The 20,303-nt window shown below is 47.8% G+C and overlaps 1 protein-coding gene across 1 annotated transcript in view; it reads left to right on the top strand.

Moving 5' to 3' along the window:
* The first annotated feature begins 2,748 nt into the window (after positions 1-2,748).
* The window catches only part of LOC148527401 (gametocyte-specific factor 1-like), a 133,458-nt gene continuing 115,903 nt past the window's right edge, over positions 2,749-20,303 (top strand). Inside the window, exons 1-3 of the mRNA XM_088469296.1 lie at positions 2,749-2,877; positions 8,873-8,961; positions 18,682-18,817. Coding sequence (XP_088325422.1) covers positions 8,881-8,961; positions 18,682-18,817 — 217 coding nt within the window. The 5' untranslated portion in view covers positions 2,749-2,877; positions 8,873-8,880. The remainder of the gene's footprint in view (positions 2,878-8,872; positions 8,962-18,681; positions 18,818-20,303) is intronic.

Here is a 20,303-nt window from a genome sequence, read left to right as displayed (position 1 = left end):
ATCATGGGCGTGTCCCGGAAACGAGGTCTCGCAAGCTGTTAGGTCCCGGTCAGGCTGCGGTAAGCTTCAGCTACCACGGCCTGGCTGAAGGGACAATAATCGTGACCGGTAGTCGCGATTGTTCCAATGGTGACCCCAGACTGCGACCTAAGTTGCAGAGATGTGATCACGAAGATGCAGCAAGGAGGTGTCTGACACCTCCTTCTGGATTTGCATTTTAAATGTACGGAGTGCACAGCTGCTTGTGTGCGGCTGTTCAATTCTGTCCATTTCTGAATCAGGCCCAGTATCAGCTTCCGCCACCGACCAGAACTGCGGGAGAGACTTTGAAGATGGTGTAAACTATCGGTGCCCAGCTCTGAAAAGCTTGACTTTTTGTAGTTTGGTACATATGGGTCAGATTGTAGTCTCCACTGGTAATAATGGAGACAGCGACTTGCATAGATAACTAGCACTCTGCCGGAGATCTCTGTGAAATCTCTTGCATTGTGCTATTCCTACATACTGTAGCAACAATACATAAAGTTATGCAGAAACTGCAGTTTTTATATAATGTTATGAAACAAAAGCAAGATACATAGGCCCCTAAGCATCATTTAAAACTGTTGCCATATCTGGGTGTGTCGTGACTTTTGTACTCTTGTATTGTACACTGTGGGCTATGTTTAACAACTAAACCTAGCTATATAAACTCTAGAAATTAAGAAAGAATGCGCTTTTACAACTTTCCTGTATCCATCAAGATACCTATAGTTTACAATAGTCTCCCACCACAGGTCGCTCGCCGCATAGCAAATGGCCATACAAATATCATACCTCCCAACATGGGAGTGTGGAGTCGGGACTTTCATAACTCCGGGGGCGTGCCAGGCTCACCCCACTGCACTGTTTAGATACCGTGTGCTGTGGCCCACGGGTGGGATAGCATGACAGTGGCCAAAAAACGGGACTCTCGTACCAAAAGTGGGACGTTTGGGGGGTATGAAATATATACATGATTGGTATTTAACAAGGAGCAGTATGAATCACTTACCACTCATTGGGTAGTTAAAAATTTGCCATAAAACCAAAGTCCGGCTGCCGGGAGAGTGGTAATGTTCCGGTTACATGATTACATCTGAAACGTTACCCACAATGCTCCATTTGAGCTCCATCTCCTGGCAACAGTGCAGCCGGTAATCCATGTGAGGAACAGTTCTGGATTATGCTGGACATACACATACATATAAAGTGCCTGTCAGACCGATTTTATCTGACAGCCTGATATCGTGACCATACTGGTACACTATGAGATAATTCACAGTGTATGGGCCACGATTTCTGCACACCTCCCCAGGGGAGGAGACATTTCCCTGTTGCTTTCGGCTGGCCATGGCAGTGCGTACACTGCCTGATGCGGCCAAATTTTGCTTAGATAATATTGCATCAAATGGGCATGCTGGACGATCCAGGATCCCCGACCAGTCAATATCTTCAGATCAGCCGCCCACATACACTGTACAATTATCTGGCCGATCAGCCAATATCGGGCGGATAGGCCAGATAATTGTATAGTGTATGCCCAGCATAAGCAACAGAGCAGCCAAGGCGATCGCCCAGGGGCCCCCACACATCAGCGTGGGGACACTGTGGCCAGGGCAGTTTCTAGAGAGGAGGGGGCCCATGTGCAGTCACGGGCCCCCTCCTCTCTGTCCGGGGCTGGCAGCGCACTGATAGACTCTGGGCACTAGTGTGCCCAGAGTCTATAGCACATGCGCCAATCATTGGGAAAATGGCCACGGTGGCCATTTTCCCTGTACTGTGCAAACGGTGGGAAAATGGCCACATTTTCCACCTGTTTTTTTTACAGTGCAGACAGAAGCGCCGACGTGGGACTCCGGAGGGTAAGTATAATATGGGTGCAGAGTGTGCGGTGCAAGCCCCCATGGACCGTGTGCCCCGCACCCATTATAAATACGCACCTGACTGTGGCATGTGATTCTGTGTGGCATAATGAGCACTAGGGGCACTACAGTGTGTTTAACACATTTGTGCTGCTGGGAGTATTTACACATTATACTTTTTAATAAAATCACCTGGGGCGGGATGCAGTAACACTTACCGCCGGACATCGCCATTGTACAGATCGCATATGCACTAACATATGCGATCTGTACAGCAAAGAACAGCTCTTCCGATCGGATCCCTCCTTGCAGCGCGATGTGGTAGAAGCCCATAGGCTTCTATAGGTTAACGCCAGCAATAGCTGCATCGCAGCCCGGCGGCCAGGAGATAGCTGCATACAGAAAATGCGGTAAACAGAGATTTTACCGCATTTTCCGTTTGGTGCATCCCGCCCCAGTAAATCATAATGACCGCTTTAAAGTTAGTGGCCCCCACAAGTTAGTTGCCCTGGGGCCCCAACAAACTTTAAAACTACCTTGGCGAGAGCAGCATTTTTTTCGCTGGTAAAAATAAAATTAAAGACATTTCTTTTACAGACAAAATAATTATTAATCTAATAAATTTTACTGTAATATGCAAATTAGTTTTTCTATTTTGCTGGGACCAAAAGTGAGTAAATTGGACCGTGTAGGTACATTATATGTAACATACATATGCATATAAAAAGTGTATCTATCTCGCCCGGGTTTTTCAGTTAATTGTTAAATGTGAATAGTGGTATAATAAATAACATACACATACAGTACTATAAGTAAAAGGTAAATGGCGGCAAAGTTAACAGCACAGCAGCTAGGTGCGGCCGGGGGCGGAGCGACTGAGGAGGGTGAGCGGAGCGCAGTGGCAGGAATCCAGTCAGTCTCAGCGGCTGCGGGAGGGGAGCAGCAGTAAAGGACGGAACGCAACAGCGGAGTAACGGGACGCCGACCAGCCAAGGTAACGCCGACATTCCCGGGAGAAGGGTAGTGTCAAATAGGTGACAGCATCTGCACTGCAGCGCTCATGGTGTTGCTAACCTGCCTCCTCCTCATTGATTGCTGCGGGCGGGCACCCTACAGTTGTTTTTAGATAATAATAAAGTCAATGCAATGAGTATGTGATGAAAAGGATGAAATTATCATAATCACAAAATAGTAGCCATGTTATTTATGCAATTATATTTGGCGAGCATGTCTGGGAGCCTGGGATGAGCCTGGGAGTGGAAGGGGGAAGCATGGCGAAGTTGCAGCTAAATCAACAGGAGAGTAGAAACTGTAGATTTACAGTACAGTAGATTTAGGTTGGGGGCCTATCAGTGACCCCGGGTAAGGGAAATTATATTATAGGCAGCATAGACTTTGTTGAATTATGACCACACTTTAAATATGGTGGACCCACTCACAGGTGCTTTTACCTACCATACATTTTCTATGGTCTTAGCCTGTATTCACCTGCAAACTACTAGTGTGTGTGTGTGTGTGTTTGTGTAAGAGATCTGCTATATAGAAAGTCATTAACAACAAAGTAATGTGTAATCGTGTAGTGCTCAAACATGATCACTAATCCCTTGAAGACCAGAGGTGGGTTATACATACTCTGTCCACAACCGGTTTCATGGTTTTTGCAATATAAGTTTAGATTAAAAATGGGAGTCATTTGATGTATCATCAGAAACATCGGCCAGTTGGTTTCGATGTTCAACCCTGCAATGTTTAGGATCTAATGTTTCATCACCATCGCAAGATTTCTCCCACGATGTTTTCTCCTGATTTTCCAATGTGTTTTATTTTGTTTGTGTGATACACTGTGGTGCTGTCATTGCTTTGGGCTGCCCGCTGGCTCTCTCCTTGTTTTATATTCAATTACAACTTAAGAATAGAGTACAAAACACTGACTGGGCTACTACTGCTGCGTGCATGATGATGCTGCTGGGGGTGGTGGCTGACAGAGTGAAAGACACTCTGGACAGACAAGCAGCTGCAGCACATAGGACAGTTCAACCCCTGGCTCACTGGTGCTGCTCTCAGTGAACACTGGTTGGCTGCTGGGGTGTCTGGCTGCTGCAGCTGTTGGTAATAGACATGGTCAGAGCAATTCACTCTACTGAGTTGAGCCACATGGCTCAGTTCAGTGGAGTGTCTCTGGACACGACTCTCACTGACCATTGGCTGGGTGCCGGACTGTAGATAGACAGTAATTAGTTAGACAATGTCTAGATCGACCCCAGTTGTTAGACAGTCAATAGATCGACAGGTACAAAAGGTCGACATGTAAGAAGGTCGACAGGTACATATGGTCGACAGGGTCAAAAGGTCGACATGAAAATGGTCGACACAAAAATGATCAACACTTTTTTTTTTTTTTTGTAGGGTTAAGTTGGCCACACACTAGACCAACTTACATCCAACCAGCCAACTTGTTGATTGGTTGGAATGAAAATCTGGTAACATATGGGAGTAACTGATGATCAGCAATTTGCTCCTAAATGCCAGAAAACAGATGAAAATGGTCGGTCAGACAAGTTTGTTAAATGTTTGATCTAAACAATTTGTTCAAACAACAATTTTTGTCCATTTTCTGGTGTTTGGGAGCAAATTGATGATTGTCATTTGCTTTCATTCCTTATCAGATTTTCATTCCAACCAATCAACTAGTTGGCTGGTTGGATGTAAGTTGGTCTAGTGTGTGGCCAGCTTTAGGCACTTAAGATGAGCCAGTGTCCAACGTCATTCCCTACCATCCAACGTCATTCCCTATTTTCGTGTCGACCTTTTGACCCTGTCGACCATCTTGCCTGTCGACCATCTTGCCTGTCGACCATCTTGCCTGTCGACCATCTTGCCTGTCGACCATCTTGCCTGTCGACCATCTTGCCTGTCGACCATCTTGCCTGTCGACCATCTTGCCTGTCGACCATCTTGCCTGTCGACCATCTTGCCTGTCGACCATCTTGCCTGTCGACCATCTTGACATTGTCTAACAACTGGGGTAGATCTAGACATTGCCTAACAACTGGGGTAGATCTAGACATTGCCTAACAACTGGGGTAGATCTAGACATTGCCTAACAACTGGGGTAGATCTAGACATTGCCTAACAACTGGGGTAGATCTAGACATTGCCTAACAACTGGGGTAGATCTAGACATTGCCTAACAACTGGGGTAGATCTAGACATTGCCTAACAACTGGGGTAGATCTAGACATTGCCTAACAACTGGGGTAGATCTAGACATTGCCTAACAACTGGGGTAGATCTAGACATTGCCTAACAACTGGGGTAGATCTAGACATTGCCTAACAACTGGGGTAGATCTAGACATTGCCTAACAACTGGGGTAGATCTAGACATTGCCTAACAACTGGGGTAGATCTAGACATTGCCTAACAACTGGGGTAGATCTAGACATTGCCTAACAACTGGGGTAGATCTAGACATTGCCTAACAACTGGGGTAGATCTAGACATTGCCTAACAACTGGGGTAGATCTAGACATTGCCTAACAACTGGGGTAGATCTAGACATTGCCTAACAACTGGGGTAGATCTAGACATTGCCTAACAACTGGGGTAGATCTAGACATTGCCTAACAACTGGGGTAGATCTAGACATTGCCTAACAACTGGGGTAGATCTAGACATTGCCTAACAACTGGGGTAGATCTAGACATTGCCTAACAACTGGGGTAGATCTAGACATTGCCTAACAACTGGGGTAGATCTAGACATTGCCTAACTAATTTTTGTCTATCTCTTAGCCAATGGGGGTGTGGTATATCAGTGAGTCGCTGATAGCTCCGCCCCTCCCAGCCCTTCACTGCTGCTGATGGATCAATCTGCATTGATTCCTGAGTCACTGCACTCCCCGGAACCCAGCTCTAGCAGCGCGAATCTGAGTAACAGCTCCGCCCCCCCCCCCACAGCCCTGCACTGCTGACTCCCGACTCAAGTCAGTGAAGGCAGGCACACAGGCAAGATCACATAAATGGTAACTCCCGAGTTCTGGAGCTGCCGCAGACTACAGTAATAATACACCACACTGACACACTGTAACTTCTGCCTTCTGGCTCCCTCTGACTATGTAACTGGGAGGCTAGAGAGGTGACTGTCTCTGTAAGAGGAAGGGGGGGGTGTGACACTTCTGTGCGCCTGCAGATGTGACGTGACACTTACCTCCCGGCTCCCAGCCTCTCACCTTTAGGCCGCCGCTCCCATTGACTGTCCTGGACCACAGGTCAGACGCGGTTAGGGTTCCCACTCCTGGCCCTGGAAGAAGATAACGTGCTGAGGCGGGGTGACCTCCACTGGGATCCCTGGATGGTCATCATTGGCACTTTAGGCCTCCGACTGGCTACACCTACGTGCCAAGCACCAGGGTGCACCCTGAATGAAAACGCCCGAAAGGGAAGGGGGAATGGATGACACACAACACAGTTTACGCTCACCGAAGATATTCTTGTCTCCTTGCTGGACGAGTGGTCCTGATCTCAGCATCTGTAAACAAACACAACAGCAAAAGCCCAACCCAGAACCCAGTGCAATAACTGATGCCTTACCACAGCCTACCTTTGATGTGGACCTGACTGTGGGAGATACAGCGACTTACCAAACAGCCTACCTTTAATGGGGGCCTGACTGCAGGGGAGAACGTCACGGTCCCAGAACAGTATACCTTTAATGGGGGCCTGACAGATTCCACGATGCCTTTTAGGGCCTTCTGCTCTCTGTACCTGCGGCCTAGCGCCAACAATAACAATCCCTACGGCCTAGCCTGATTTACCAATGTCCAAGGCCTAGCGCCGTACTTACCATTCTCGCGGCCTAGCGCTGGACTACCGTTGCCCACGGCCTAACGCCAGCAATAACAATCCCTGCGGCATAACGCCAACTATGTCTACCTGCGGCCTAGCGCCGGACTTACCATGCCCACTGCCTAGCACCGAACTAACAGTGCACACGGGCTTGCGCCGAACCCTGATGGTCTAGGGGAGGTATGCTAGGCTTACCAGTCCCGGGGTCTTTGGCTGAGCCGGGCCCAGCCACAGCCTCCGCTTGGTCTTCACTGGAGATGGAGCACCTTACGCCACCTCCAGGCTTCCTGAAGTCTTCACCTGGGCAGTAGTGGCCGGGGCTAGCTTTTACGTGGCCCACTGCTGTCCCTGGGCTTCCAGTGCCTTCTCCGACCCCACTCCTGGTGGACGTCGGTCCGCAGCTCTTCACCCGCCGGACGGTGGCCAGTGTGAGCTCTTTTGCAATGGCTGCCGCCCTACGGGGCTTCCGGCGTCGTCCTGCTTCGGTCTTCTGGAGCTCTTCACCGCTCATTCCCGGCTGCCGGACTAACTTCTGCTTCCTTGCGCCAGCTAATTCATGCCGGCGCCAGGGGACGGGGCGATGACGCAGGGAGCTGTGATTGGCTCGCCGTGGCCATCCCCTGCTGTCTGCCGGTCTGTGAACCCTGATTGGCTCACAGTCTGCGCCAAATTCAAATGGGCGCATGTTGATTGGCGGAATCTGAATCCTGGTAGATTCAGACCTGCCGCCATCACGCACATGGAGCAGCGGTGGTAGTCCACCTACACGCCCACAGTGCCGGGTGTGGAAGCAGGATTGCGAACGATCCTGGCCCACCACTGCACATGGACCCCGCCACACCCTTGGACGGGGCTAAAGTATCAATAGGGGGGCTGTCCAAAGGGTTCTGTAAGAAATCCCCACATTTTTACCCCAAAATAGGGATTTTGCACATTTTTTATTTTTTTTTCCTCCTGCCCTAGGTTGGAGAAGAGTTTTCTGCAGATTTTAGGTGAGAAACGGGCGTTGTTTCGCCGTTGTTGGCGAAATCGGCCGATATATCGGACGGCCGATTCGCCAACGACGGCGAAAATGGCCGATTTTGAGTCTAATTGAAGATGGCTCGAGGGTGCCCAAACTCCCGCCATACCCACTGTACGATCCATCATATGATGGTGCAATGTAACCGGAATACATACGAATTACCGGCGGTCCCCTGGCCGGCGTTTGGAAACCCGACGCCAGGAGGCCGGCAAAGGAGGAAATCCCGATCGTCTAAGGTAAGTATACACTAACCCAATTCTAACCCACTAACCCTCCTGACCTCCCCCCCCCCCCCAGTGCCTAACCCTAATCCCCCCCCTTCCCCGCCGCCTAAACCTAAGTCCCCCCCGAGGGTGCCTAACCCTCTCTAGCCTAACTCTAACCTCCCGGGGGGGTGCCTAACCCTAAGCCGTCCCCCCCGGAACCCTAAACCTAACCCCCCCCGCGGCTGTCCGCAGCGGCGCCCGGCATCACTTTGATCGGGATGCCAGTCTCCCGGCGTCGGTAAAATGACAGGCGTCTACATCTAGAAGCCGTTCATTTCACCCTCGCCGGGATATGACAGTCGGGAAGCCGGCTGTCGGTATAATGTAACCACACCGCGTCGTTCATTGCAGTGTCCCATCTGCTGTGCAGGGCAGCAGTTGGGATGAAGCAATCAATGACTGATCGGGCTTGCGCACCAAGATATATCTTTCTCATCCGCGCCGCAATGATATATCGTGCGATCGTGTGTACCAAGGTTTCCTAAAACAAAATAAGTTACTGTGAAAACTTGTGTAATAAAGGAAGGATCTTAGATGTCAACAACATGAAAAAAAAATAAAAAATTGAGCACAAAAAATGTAAACAAAATAATATACTTTTACTGATGCTCTGATTTGAAGAACTTTTCAGATGCGAGAATCAGTAGAAATTGGAAGGATATAAAGTACAGTGAAGTTTATTGTATATTAATATGCTTTTGCAGAAATGCATTAATTCTCAAAATAGAAATTGTAAGTAGGGGCCAATATTAATCTGACTCAAGCCTTGCATGTCTATTAGCAAGGGAGTGTAACCCTTGTCATTTTTTTCATCTGTTACTGGTATTGATTATTGAATATATGCTTTTAACAGGTTTAATCATGGATTATGTCATCTGTCCATATAATACTGAGCACAAGGTTCATGGCACCGAGTTGAGAATGCACCTTATGACCTGCCAGGTATTGGTATTAAGTTTTATTTTGTACACATTGTTTTCAAATGTAACTACTGTCCTCCCATCCTTGTATGTGAGAAGAGTTAGTAATAGATTTGGATATTTTTAATGGGGGCGATTCAATTGTTTTGTGTTCCCACTGTTGGGCGTCTATACGAATAGGCCCCTGACAATTTAATTGTTTCTCAATTCAGGCTCCCATTTGTATTTAACGCACATAAAAGCTCTGGGTTTAGCTACGCAAAGCAGCTAAACCCGTCTAAAGAAGTGGTTAGGGTGCCCAAACCACCATTAAGGTTCCCAAACAATGGACTTTGCACACTTCTTCTCGCCCATCAGGAGGCTGCGAGAAGAAATGTGTGTGTATGTGTCCCGCAGCTTTAGATGTCCGAATGGAGCAACAATTAAATTGCTCCATCCTGGGGCGCCAAATTGTATAGACGCCCAAAACAATTTAATTGCCCTCTATAACTGCACCGTTTTGTTACAATCATCCCCATGTAAAACCACATTTATAGTGATAATATATGCTAGGTTAACTTAAACTAATTGCACAGAAATTGTGTAGGAACATACAGATTTGTGAACTGTAATCTATAGAAAAGAAAATTATAGGCAAGAAAAGCTGTGGTCTAAGGTTCTGCAAATACCTTAAGGAAAAAAGACTACTTCTATGCTGGTGCTGACTTTTAGTTTATAGCGCATTCTCAATTGTTTTGATTTAATTTAATACACATAGTTGGCATCTTTGTAATATTGGAATAGTGGGTATTGTTTATTTGGGGGAGGTAAAACTAAATATCCATAGAAACCAATGCAACAGCTTCCCTGATTAGCTTTGCAGTGTGTTAATTGGAAGGATTGAGGTTTATTTACAAAGTGGCAGCTTGAGCTTAAAATTTAAAACTTTTAAAAAAATGGAGTCCTTCCTGACAGTTTCTGGGTTCCATCATAATTTATGCTTTAGAGCTCCCCATATAACTCTCAGACCTCCCCTAATCCCTTACAAATGATGCCACACAGCCATGCCTGGCCTTTACACATTATGCCGCACATTAATGCCCTTTAGTCCCCCTATGCATTGGCCCCAGTAGTAGTCCCCATCCCCCCCCCATGCATTGCCCCCAGTAGTTGATCCCCTATGCATTGCCACTAGTAGTAATCCCCCTATGCATTGCCCCCACTAGTAATCCCTCTATGCATTACCCCTAGTAGTCCCCCCTATGCAGTGCCCCCAGTAGTAATCCCCCCTATGCAGTGCCCCCAGTACCCTGGGGTTGAAGCCAGAAGGGGGAGTTTGGCTGTCCCTGTTAGCCCTTCTCCCACACTGGCTTGTCCTCTCATGCAGGATACCTGCCACTGGGCTTACTCCTCCTCTCTCTCCCTCACTGAGAAGCTGGGTGTCCATTTTAGCTCATTTCTGCCACAGCACCTCTGCAGAGAGAAGCACGGGCTCCTGCTTCCTTTTATACCTCACTGCCTTTCTTTCCTGTTGAGGTTGGTTTGTTGAGCACTAAATAGCCCATTTTCTTCTTCAGGGTCCATAGGGATACTACTGGGGATAATGTGGTTGGAGTGATCCAGGCATCGAACAGTTAAGCTTTCAGCTCCCAGGATACCTCTGGTCCTTCTCCATATATACCCCGCCCCTGGCAACAGACATTCAGTTGTTCGTTTGGTGCGGCAGGATTCAGACACACCTTTGTAACGGGACTGCTGTCGCAGTCCCAAGCTTTTAGATTTTATTTTATCTTATGTTTTTGAGTTCGCAGTGCTGAGCGTCTGTATTAAGTCTACCTCCGCCGGGCCGCAACACCAGTAACGTCTCTGGTGATTATAGCGAGTCACGGCAGAGCTTGCTAGCAGTGATGCTGGGGCCCGGACTGCAACCAGACGCACAGAACTGTCAGATAAGGCGATTCCTCGCTTACAGGGAATCGTGCGCTGCAGTCTTTGCTTCCGGCGCTGGAGACACACTGGAAGCTGCTGCAGTGAGGGCCCATTTGTCCGCTCCCTCACTAGACTACCGGGGCCTTATCATCTGATGCCGGGGATCAGCAGCAGACGCTTCTGCTATGCGGCCAGCGTACACGGTCGGTTGATGCAGCTTAGAGGAGGTAGTCTCTCCCCCGGCAGCTCCTCCCCCAACCCAGACGCAGATCCATCAAAGGTTTTTGCGCGTCTGGGTCGCTCCTCGTGTAAATGAGATGGTCAGCGTTCGTGGATGGGGAGAGGTGGCAGGTCATCAGACCTTTCAGGGAAAAATGGACAAATCAGGAAAGTTATCTGCCCAAAAAACATTTTGGAGCTTCAAGCAGTATACAAAGCACTCGACATGGCACAGGACCTGCTCCAGGGCAGGCCGGTCCAGATCCAATCTGACAACCTGACCACAGTAGCCTATCCCAATCGTCAGGGAGCCATGCAAAGTCATGCAGCTATGAGGGAAGTAAAACATTCTGGTTTGGACAGAATGTCATCTTCTGGCTATCTCTGCAATATTCATCCAGGGAGTCCTCAATTGGGCAACCACAAGGTCTCCAGGTATGGGTCCAGGACCAAAGACGACTCAGCTGCCTTCAGGGACTCACTGGCAGTAAGATGGGACTTCAAGCTGGTGTATGAGCTATTTCACACATGCCGGTTCTTGCCGGCCAGGCAAGAACTGGGCGGTAGCCGGACGGCTTTTTTCTGGCACTCAGTGCCTTTCATAAGCAGCGGCTTTGAGCCGCTTTTTATGTCAGGTTTTTTTTTTTTCCCCTATTGGGCATGCGCAGCATCAGCTGCTGCTGCACATGCCCAGCCGGCAGAAGCCAGTGTGTGTGAAAGGAAACATTGTTTCCTTCACACTACTGGCTTGCAGGGACGGCACGACACCGTCCTGCCATAGTAGTTTTTTCCAGCTATAACACGGCGACCGTGCCGTGGCCGTGTCATGTGAAAGGAGCCTGTCCTTTCCCTGCAGTACTACATTTCACAGCTGGTTAAATACCGGCCGGCTTTTTGCCGCCCGGTCAAAACCGGCATGTGTGAAATGGCTCTATCTCTTTCCTCCGATTTCCCTCCTCCCACGGGCTCCTCAGGAAATTCAAGCAGGAAGGCAGAACAGTAATACTAGTGTCTCTTGCTTGGCATAGATGTCATTGATTCACCGACCTAAGGAATCTATCCATAGATAGTCCATTTCCTCTTTCTCTATGGCCGGATCTGTTAGTCCAGGGTCCCTGCCTGCATCAGGACTTACCTCGTCTGTCCTTGACGGGTTGGCTCTTAACGCTTCTGTCTTAAGAGCCAAAGGTTTCTCCAGTTCTGTGATTTAAACGATGCTTGGGGCACGAAAGACTTCCTCAGAGTTTGGCATTCTGTTGGGTGTTCCCACAAGAAAGTGTGACCCTAAGGTTTTAGGTTTTCCTGGGTACTTATTTTTTTCCTAGGCTGGGTTAGACTTTGGTCTCTGCCTAGCCACGCTGGGAGTGCAGGTTTCTGCACTCTCGGTCTGGTTCCAGAAGAGAATTGCTTCTTTGCCCGATGTTAGAATTCTTTTTTTCAGGGGGATCTCAGAGTTCAGCCACCTTTTTTGTAGCAAAAAAAAAAGTGGGTGACCTGTGCACCCTATGAACTTCGAAGAAAAAGAGTCATCAATGAGAAGTCTAACATAACTCTTATTTTCCACATCAGTGCAGAGTCTGGCGGATACCTCCTACAGCCTTTCAACAAATGCTGCAAAAGGAGAGACCTTTACCTAGTAAACCTACTAAGCGTTCTGTGTTATTTTCCCAGTCCACCCAGCTATCAGTTTCTGAATTAGCAACTGGGGAGGCAGAAGATGCAGACCTCTCTGACTCCCCCTCGGGAGACAAGAAACCCACCTATAAATTTAAATATACCTACACTTGAGAGCTGTAAAATCTATTCTTCAAATAGAAGACAGAACCTGCTCCTAAGGTAAAACTGCAAATGACAAAAGGTAGTTTTACCAGAAGTTTCCTCACTCTGATCAGCTATCTGATCATATGAGTGAGGCATGGAATATGTCCAGTAGAAGATTTCGGCTGCCTAAACGTTTAAGCTTCATTTATCCTCTTCCCGCTACTGATTGCACTAAATGGGAAGTTCCCCCAGCAGTGGATTCCCACATGACACGTCTGGTAAGAATGCTACCTTACCTATCCATACCGCAACCTCCTTGCAGGAGACTACAGATAGAAGGATGGAAGCTTGTCTAAAATTTATATACTCTCTTACAGGAACTATTACTCGTCCTGCTAGGGCTACGGCCTGGGTGGCAAAAGCCATTGAGAGTTGGGCAGAGGCCCTAAAAGAGACCTTTCCCTCTGATGCTTTGAGGGAACAGCTGTCCTACATATCTCATATTCGAGATGTAGCCTCCTATTTGGGTGAAGCAGCTATGGCTACGGCTCTCCTAGCCTCCAAGGCATCTGCCACTTCTGTAGTAGCCCGCCGTATTGTTTGGCTCCGTTCATGGAATGGAGATTCAGACTCTAAAAAGGTATTGGAGTGTCTGCCTTATTCTTGGGAAATCCTGTTTGGCCCAGAATTGGACAAAATTGTGACTACCTTGGCAGCTTCCAAGACTGCGTTCCTGCCCTCTGCATATAATGCGAAGCCTCGGATGTCATCCTTTTGTCTTCCAGGAAAACCTAAAGGTCAATCCTTTCCAAGGCATCAGGCATCAACTAAGGCCTCCAAGGCTAGGACCAAACAGACCTGGGCTACTAGACGTTTACCTACCAAATCTGAGGACAAGCCTTCAGCCTGACGTGACTGTCCTCTCCCTGGGAGCTCCCAGGGTGGGAGAGCGACTTCTTCAATTCCCAGCAGTTCTTTTTCACAGGACCTCCATCGGACCCAAGCAAGGCCCTGCTGCTCCAAAAGGCCATTCAGTCCTTACTACTCTCAGTAATTCTGTCCCCTCCTCACAGCAAGGGAAGGGCTATTATTCTACCCTTTTCTTAGTTCAGAAAGCCCAACTGGTCTCGTCGACCTATCCCTCAAGTCTCTGAACAAATTTATCGGGGTGCCTAGGTTTTGTATGGAAACCCTCTGCTCTAAAATCCTGGCTATTGAGCCTGGGGACTTGATGGTGTCTCTGGACATTCAGGACGCTTACCTACATGTACCTACAGCGTCTTCTCATCAACAATATCTCCGGGTTTGCTGTCCTGCAGCAACATTACCAATTTCAGGCTCTGCCTTTTAGCCTTTCAACTGCTCCTCAGGTCTTTACCAAGATCATGGCAGTTATGGCGGCCTATCTTCGTCATCAAGGGATCAGACTGCTCCCGTACTTAGACAATCTTTCTGTTGGCCAGCTCCCCAGAATTCTTCACCGCCATCTACAGGTAACCATTGCCTTTCTGCAAACGCACGGTTGGCTGATCAGCTGGAAGAAGTCTTCCTCGACACCTTCTCAAAGAATGGTACATCTGGGAGCCCTCTTGGACTCTAGAGTTCAGAGAATCTTCCTAACAGTGGACAAGATTTCAGCACTATAGCACTGACTACGTAGACTGCTTCACAATCACAGTGTCACTTCACTCTGCAATGCAGGCCTTGGGATCAATGGTGTCCACCTTTGACATGGTGGAGTTCGCCCAGTTTCACTCCAGGCCCCTCCAGCACCTGTTCCCCTCCAGGTGGAACGGACTACCCCATCTGCTCAATCCCAGGCTATGAGCCTCCCCCACCAGAGGTTTGGCTGTCCCTAGCCTGTCACCACAGAGGCAAGTCTCTGAGGGTGGGGCGCAGTAACCGGCCAGCACTCTTTCCAGGGTCGATGGTCCCCAGTCGAGACAGTGTTGCCAGTCAGCATCCAGGAACTTTGAGCCATCTACAGACCTCCTCATTCTGGCTCAGAATAATCTGAGAAACGCCAGTACAAGTACAGTCCGACAATGGCACGGCTGTGCCTCTCTTAATCACCAAGGGGGCACTTGAAGTCAGTCAGCAATGACAGAAGTGTCCCGCGTTCTCACCTGGGCCTGACGCAAGCTTCAGCTATCTCCGCAGTGTTCATCCCGGGGATTCTCAATTTGGAGGCGGATTTCCTCAGCCGCCACGACGTGCATGCAGAAGAATGGTCTCTCCGAAAGTGGATCTCATGGCCTCCAGACACCAAAACAAACTTCCACTTTATGGAACCAGAACAAAGAACCCTGACGCGGCCTGCATAGACTTATTGTCTGTGAAATGGAACTTCCATTTAGCATATCTCTTCCCTCCAATATCCCTGCTTCCTCGAGTGCTACGAAAGTTCAGGCAGGAGGGAGGCAGTCATGTTAATAGCTCCGGCCTGGCCCAAACGCCTCTGGTACTCCGATCTTCAAAGGTTCTCCATAGATGTTCCTCTTCAGCTTCCTCTACGAGTAGACCTGTTGTCTACATCCGGACTGAACCAGTCTGTCTTTTAACAACTTGGCTCTTGAGACATCTTTCCTAACGGCTAAGAGTTTTTCCATCTCTGTGATCCAGACCATGCTAAAAGCACGTAAACCAGCCTCAGCCAGGATTTGCCCCAGAATATGGCATATGTATTTCCAATGGTCTGCTCCAAGAAACTATGATCCTCCCAGGTATTTAAGGTTTTGACCTAGCATCTCTGAAAGTGCAGGTCTCTTGTTTGTCTATCTGGTTTCAGCGCAAAATTACTCCTATACTAGTTGTTCACACCTTCATGCAGGGTGTTCTAAGAATACAACCTCCCTTTGTCCCTCCTGTGGCTTCATGGGATTTGTCAGTGGTGCTCCAAGCACTTCAGGAACCTCCAATCAAACCCCTGGAATCAGTGGATGTCAAATAGCTCACTGTGAAGGCTGTTTCTTCTGGCTATAGCATCTGCCCGTAGGTCATCAGGGGATCGGCATGGCTGGCGGTTCAAATCCCGACAGCGGAAGCCTGGTAGAGGTGAAGATCCCGACTCCCCGGGAGCCCCTAACCTATGCCTCTCCGCCTGCGGCTGTCTGCGCCCGGTTTAGCTTTGATTGGGGCGAAGGATTAGACAGTCCGGATGCCGATGGTCCCTAGCTTTGATCCATTGCCAGGATTAGACAGTCCGGATGCCGATGGTCGGAATTTAGACAGTCGGCATCCCGACTGCGTACCGGTATCTGATTTGAGGGGTCCTTTCATGTCGTGCCCCCTTTTTCATATCTATCGGGACAGGGCTGTTTTTTGAACACGCCCAGGCTTCCTTCCCAAGGTGGTTTCTTGCTTCCACCTGAATGAGGAAATGATGGTTCCGGCCTTTAATTCACCAGACCTCTCTGCAGGTGAGGCCTCTTTTTGGATGTGGACCGTACTGCTTCCATCTGGAAATCGGACTCCCTCTTTGTCCTATATGGATTCCACAAGAAGGGATGGACAGCTAATAAATTAGATTCTGGCCAGATGGATTCGCATGACTATCTCACAGGCTTACACGAAGACAGGCCTTTCTGTGCTGACTACAGTTTCTGCTCATACTACTCGCTCTGTGGGTCCCTTGTGGGCAGCCCGGTGTGGCGTTTCTGCTGAACAGCTCTGCAACGCGGCCACGTGGTCTTCTGTCCACACCCTTCTTAGGTTTTATGCCTTTAATACATTTGCCTCTCAGGATGCTTTCTTTGGGTGTAGGGTTCTCCTATCAGCTCAACTGCTTTGGGACATCCCCAATGTCTCCCTTTGAAGCCCTATGGACCATGAAGAAGAAAATGGTAAAACTTACCTTGGTTAACTCTTTCTTCAAAGTCCATAGGGTCCACATGGCACCCACCCTGATTCTCCTGCTTCTATGGGTTTTCTTCTCCTGGTCACTTGTTTCCTTCTTTGTGTGAGAGTGTGATTCTTCAGTGTACCAGTCTTCCTTCTCTCCTTTCCTGCTCCTACCTTGGGCTTGGTAATAAAACTGAAGTGCCCTCAGGCTGTGGGCGGGCTATAGGGGGGGAAGGACCGGAGCATCCTGGGATTGAAAAGCTTTGCTCTTGGTGTCTGGTTCTCCAGGTCCCACCTACACCCCAATGTCTCCCTGTGTACCCTATGGACTTTGAAGAGAGTTAACAAAGGTAAGTTTTACCATAACTCTTCTTATTTCTATAGTATCCCCATATTATGCAGTGCTTTCCAGTGAATATTGAATCATTCTTATAAGTCACTTCCCCATTGGAGCTGTAAATTTAAATTCCATACCACACACATACACACATTCTAGAGTCCATTTTGTCAAATACCAATTAATTTACCTGTATGTTTTGTGGACTGTTGTAATAGAACACATTCACAGAAATGGGGTGTACATTAAAACTCCACTCAGAGCCTTGGTTGAAAGAAAACCCATTGACCCCAGAGCTGTGAATCACTGTAATTTTGTATCTATCTAGCTGTCCCCAGTTTAAGGGATCTGCCTGTTCATTCGGGCTAATCTCTTGAACCACTGGACGGATTTTGATGGGGTTTTAAGTATTCTATACACATCTGTGACAAAAGGCTGCCGAGCAGTTACAATTTTAGTGAAGCAAGTCACAGAAAAACTAGAACCAAGCTGCTATCTGTATAAGAGCTGACTATTGTGCTGAAATAGCAAGAGAGCATCTGAAACTGACCAATCAGAGCTGGCAATGTGCCCTGTTGCTTAGCAGCAGCCTTGGTGAGGAAGGAAGTCTGGGACTGAGCAAGGTCATGTGAAATGCAGGGGGCAGGAGTGAGATGCAGCGGGCTGTGGTGACATGGTGTAGGTTGAGATGCAGTGGGCTGTGGCGAGAATTGCTACCGTACGAAGTCGGCGAGGCGCTAGTACAAGTATTCAATAAATATATAAACATTGATGTCCGATTTGTAATTTTGATTTGTGCTATAGTTTTTAACTTTTTTTTTTTTTTTTTTTTTAAATGAATTACTCAAACCCGTTCTTTACTGTACAATGTATAAAACCACAATTCATTTTGTTACAGGCTTTCTTTAAACCATAATTTCACCAAAAAGCTAATTTCATGCCTGTATAACCTGCCCCAACCGGCAGTCTTTCTCTAGGTGGATAACTGAGAATTAAACTCCATATAACGTTCCTGCTAGGCTTTTTGTAGCGGGGCGCTGTGCCCTGTCCAATTTTGAAATTTGAGATATTTGGGGCTGCCCAGCATCTCCGTGAATCCTGGACACGCACCCCGCAATGATGAAAAGGAGGTGCGTCTTAAGGCCATGACCACCTTTTGAGTGGCCAATCCCACATTTCGATGCCTGTTTTCAAGCCAGGTAACCTGCCGCCCTCTGGCCTTGGCGTGAACACTATTCATATAGGACTTTGCCAGATTCTGATAGCAGGAGGACAGTTTTAGTCAGCTTTGATATAGCAGGATTTGGGTTTGTAATGTTAGTTGTAGATACCAGGACAAGAAGCAATTGCAGCAATGGTGGGAGTGAGTTCTTAGCTCCAATGCCCCATATAATGGAATACTAACACAAGATAGCTACAATGGCCCATATAATGGAATACTAACACAAGATAGCTACAATGGCCCATATAATGGACTACTAACACAAGATGATACTTGATTGTAACAATAATAAATTTTGTTCTTTCATAATAAACTAATAAGCTACCATCATGAATATTTTTGGTTACAGTCGCAAAGTAGCTGCTTCCAATGTGTGTAGGTGAAGCACGACCAATATGGCATTTTTAAAGTATATCTGTTATTATAGATTGACATGTCTTTTTTTTCTGTTGTAGAACAAACCTGTTAAGGAGAAAGAGAATGTGGCAGGTCAGCAGCCTACAAAAAAGAAAACAAAGTGGTTAGCCCTTTCCCTTAAGAGGGAAGAGGAGGAAGAAGAAAGGATGTTGGAACGGGAAATGCAAGTCTTCGGTATGAGAATTAGCGTGAGAGCTTTGAGATGTGTGTAATAAATGCAGCTTAATGGTGCTGTTGATGGTAACAAAAGTAAGGGTCCAAAGGGCTCCACAGGGAGACATAGGGGTGTAGGTTGGACCTCAATGACCGGACACCAACAGCGAAGCTTTTCAATCCCAGGATGCTCCGGTCCTTCCCCCTATACCCTGCCCACAGCCTGAGGGCACTTAAGTTCCATTGTGTCCGGCAGGAGCTGGATCACCATTATAACAGAAGGCTGCATTAAGCAGCCCAAGCTTTAATTTTATGATTTCTTCAGGGTCCATAGGCTCCACAGGGAGACCTTGGGGTGTAGGGTGATGGCTTGGACATCCGGGTACCACGCCCATCCTGCTGTCATGCAAGTCATGTGCGGCAGCTATAGATGAGGAGATGGTACAAGTTGGATAATGTGTAAAATGTTATAATCCTCCAGGTCCTTCTAATGTCTCAGTCCCCATGCACGAACCCCTTTGGGCTTCCTTTGCTCAGGTACTGACATCCATTACGGACCGTTTGGTGGTACCAACTGTTTTCCCCCCCAATAGGGTTCCCACAGCAGGCTGTTGTTCCCTCACGGGTTGCATCAACAGGTTACGGCCGTGCAGGTACCTCCTGTTCCTCCACCATGGGTCGCTACCCTGTCTAGCTCAGTGCAGAGCCTGGCAGCCACCTCCACAGCTTTCCAGACCATGTCGCAGGGAGAAAAACCCTTTAGACCTGCCAAGCGACTTTTGCAGTCATCTCAGTCAACACTACATACCGAGTCTGAGATGTTTGATGACTAATAGATAGTGGATGACACTGACTCTGAATCCCCTCCGCAGGAAGCGGAGTCTCTGTCTAAGGTCAATATTTCTGCTCTGTACGTTCTGCCTTAAGGCCCCCATACATCAGCAATTGATTGCAGCAATCGTGCAATTTGCAATCGATTCTGTATAAAAATCTTTCCCTTTTTCAATCGACTGTGGCAATTCTGCAATAGATTGAAAAAGGGAAAGATTTTTATACACAATCGATTGCAAATTGCACGATTGCTGCAATCAATTGCTGATGTATGGGGTCCTTAAGTCATGGAGAGGGACGAACCACCAGCTCCGCGGTCCAAACATACTCTGTTCAAAGAAATAAGGGTTACTTCTGCGGGATTTCCTTTATCTGATCCTCTAGGAAGTGTTACCGGCCTCAAACGCCTAGCCTAATTAAGAGTGCTACATTACCTATGCCCTCCATATCTTTCCTTAAAGATCCTACGGATAGGAAGGTGGAACTTTTTGCCTGAAATCGATTTTTCTCTTTCTGGGGCAGCCCTCCATGGCTATCTCATGGGTGGCCAAGGCTATGGAATTTTGCGCAAAATACTTTAAGGACTCTCTTTTTTTTCCTACAGATGTTTCCATAGATTAGGTGACATTAGTGGGTAACCTCTGTGATGCAGCCGAATATATTAACAAAGCTGCTT

This window comes from Taudactylus pleione, unplaced genomic scaffold (genome assembly GCF_031769625.1).
Source record: "Taudactylus pleione unplaced genomic scaffold, aTauple2 ptg000089l, whole genome shotgun sequence".
In the NCBI taxonomy this organism is placed as follows: Eukaryota; Metazoa; Chordata; class Amphibia; order Anura; family Myobatrachidae; genus Taudactylus; species Taudactylus pleione.
Note: the sequence above shows the minus strand (reverse complement) of the source record. Positions and strands in the feature narration are given on the sequence as shown.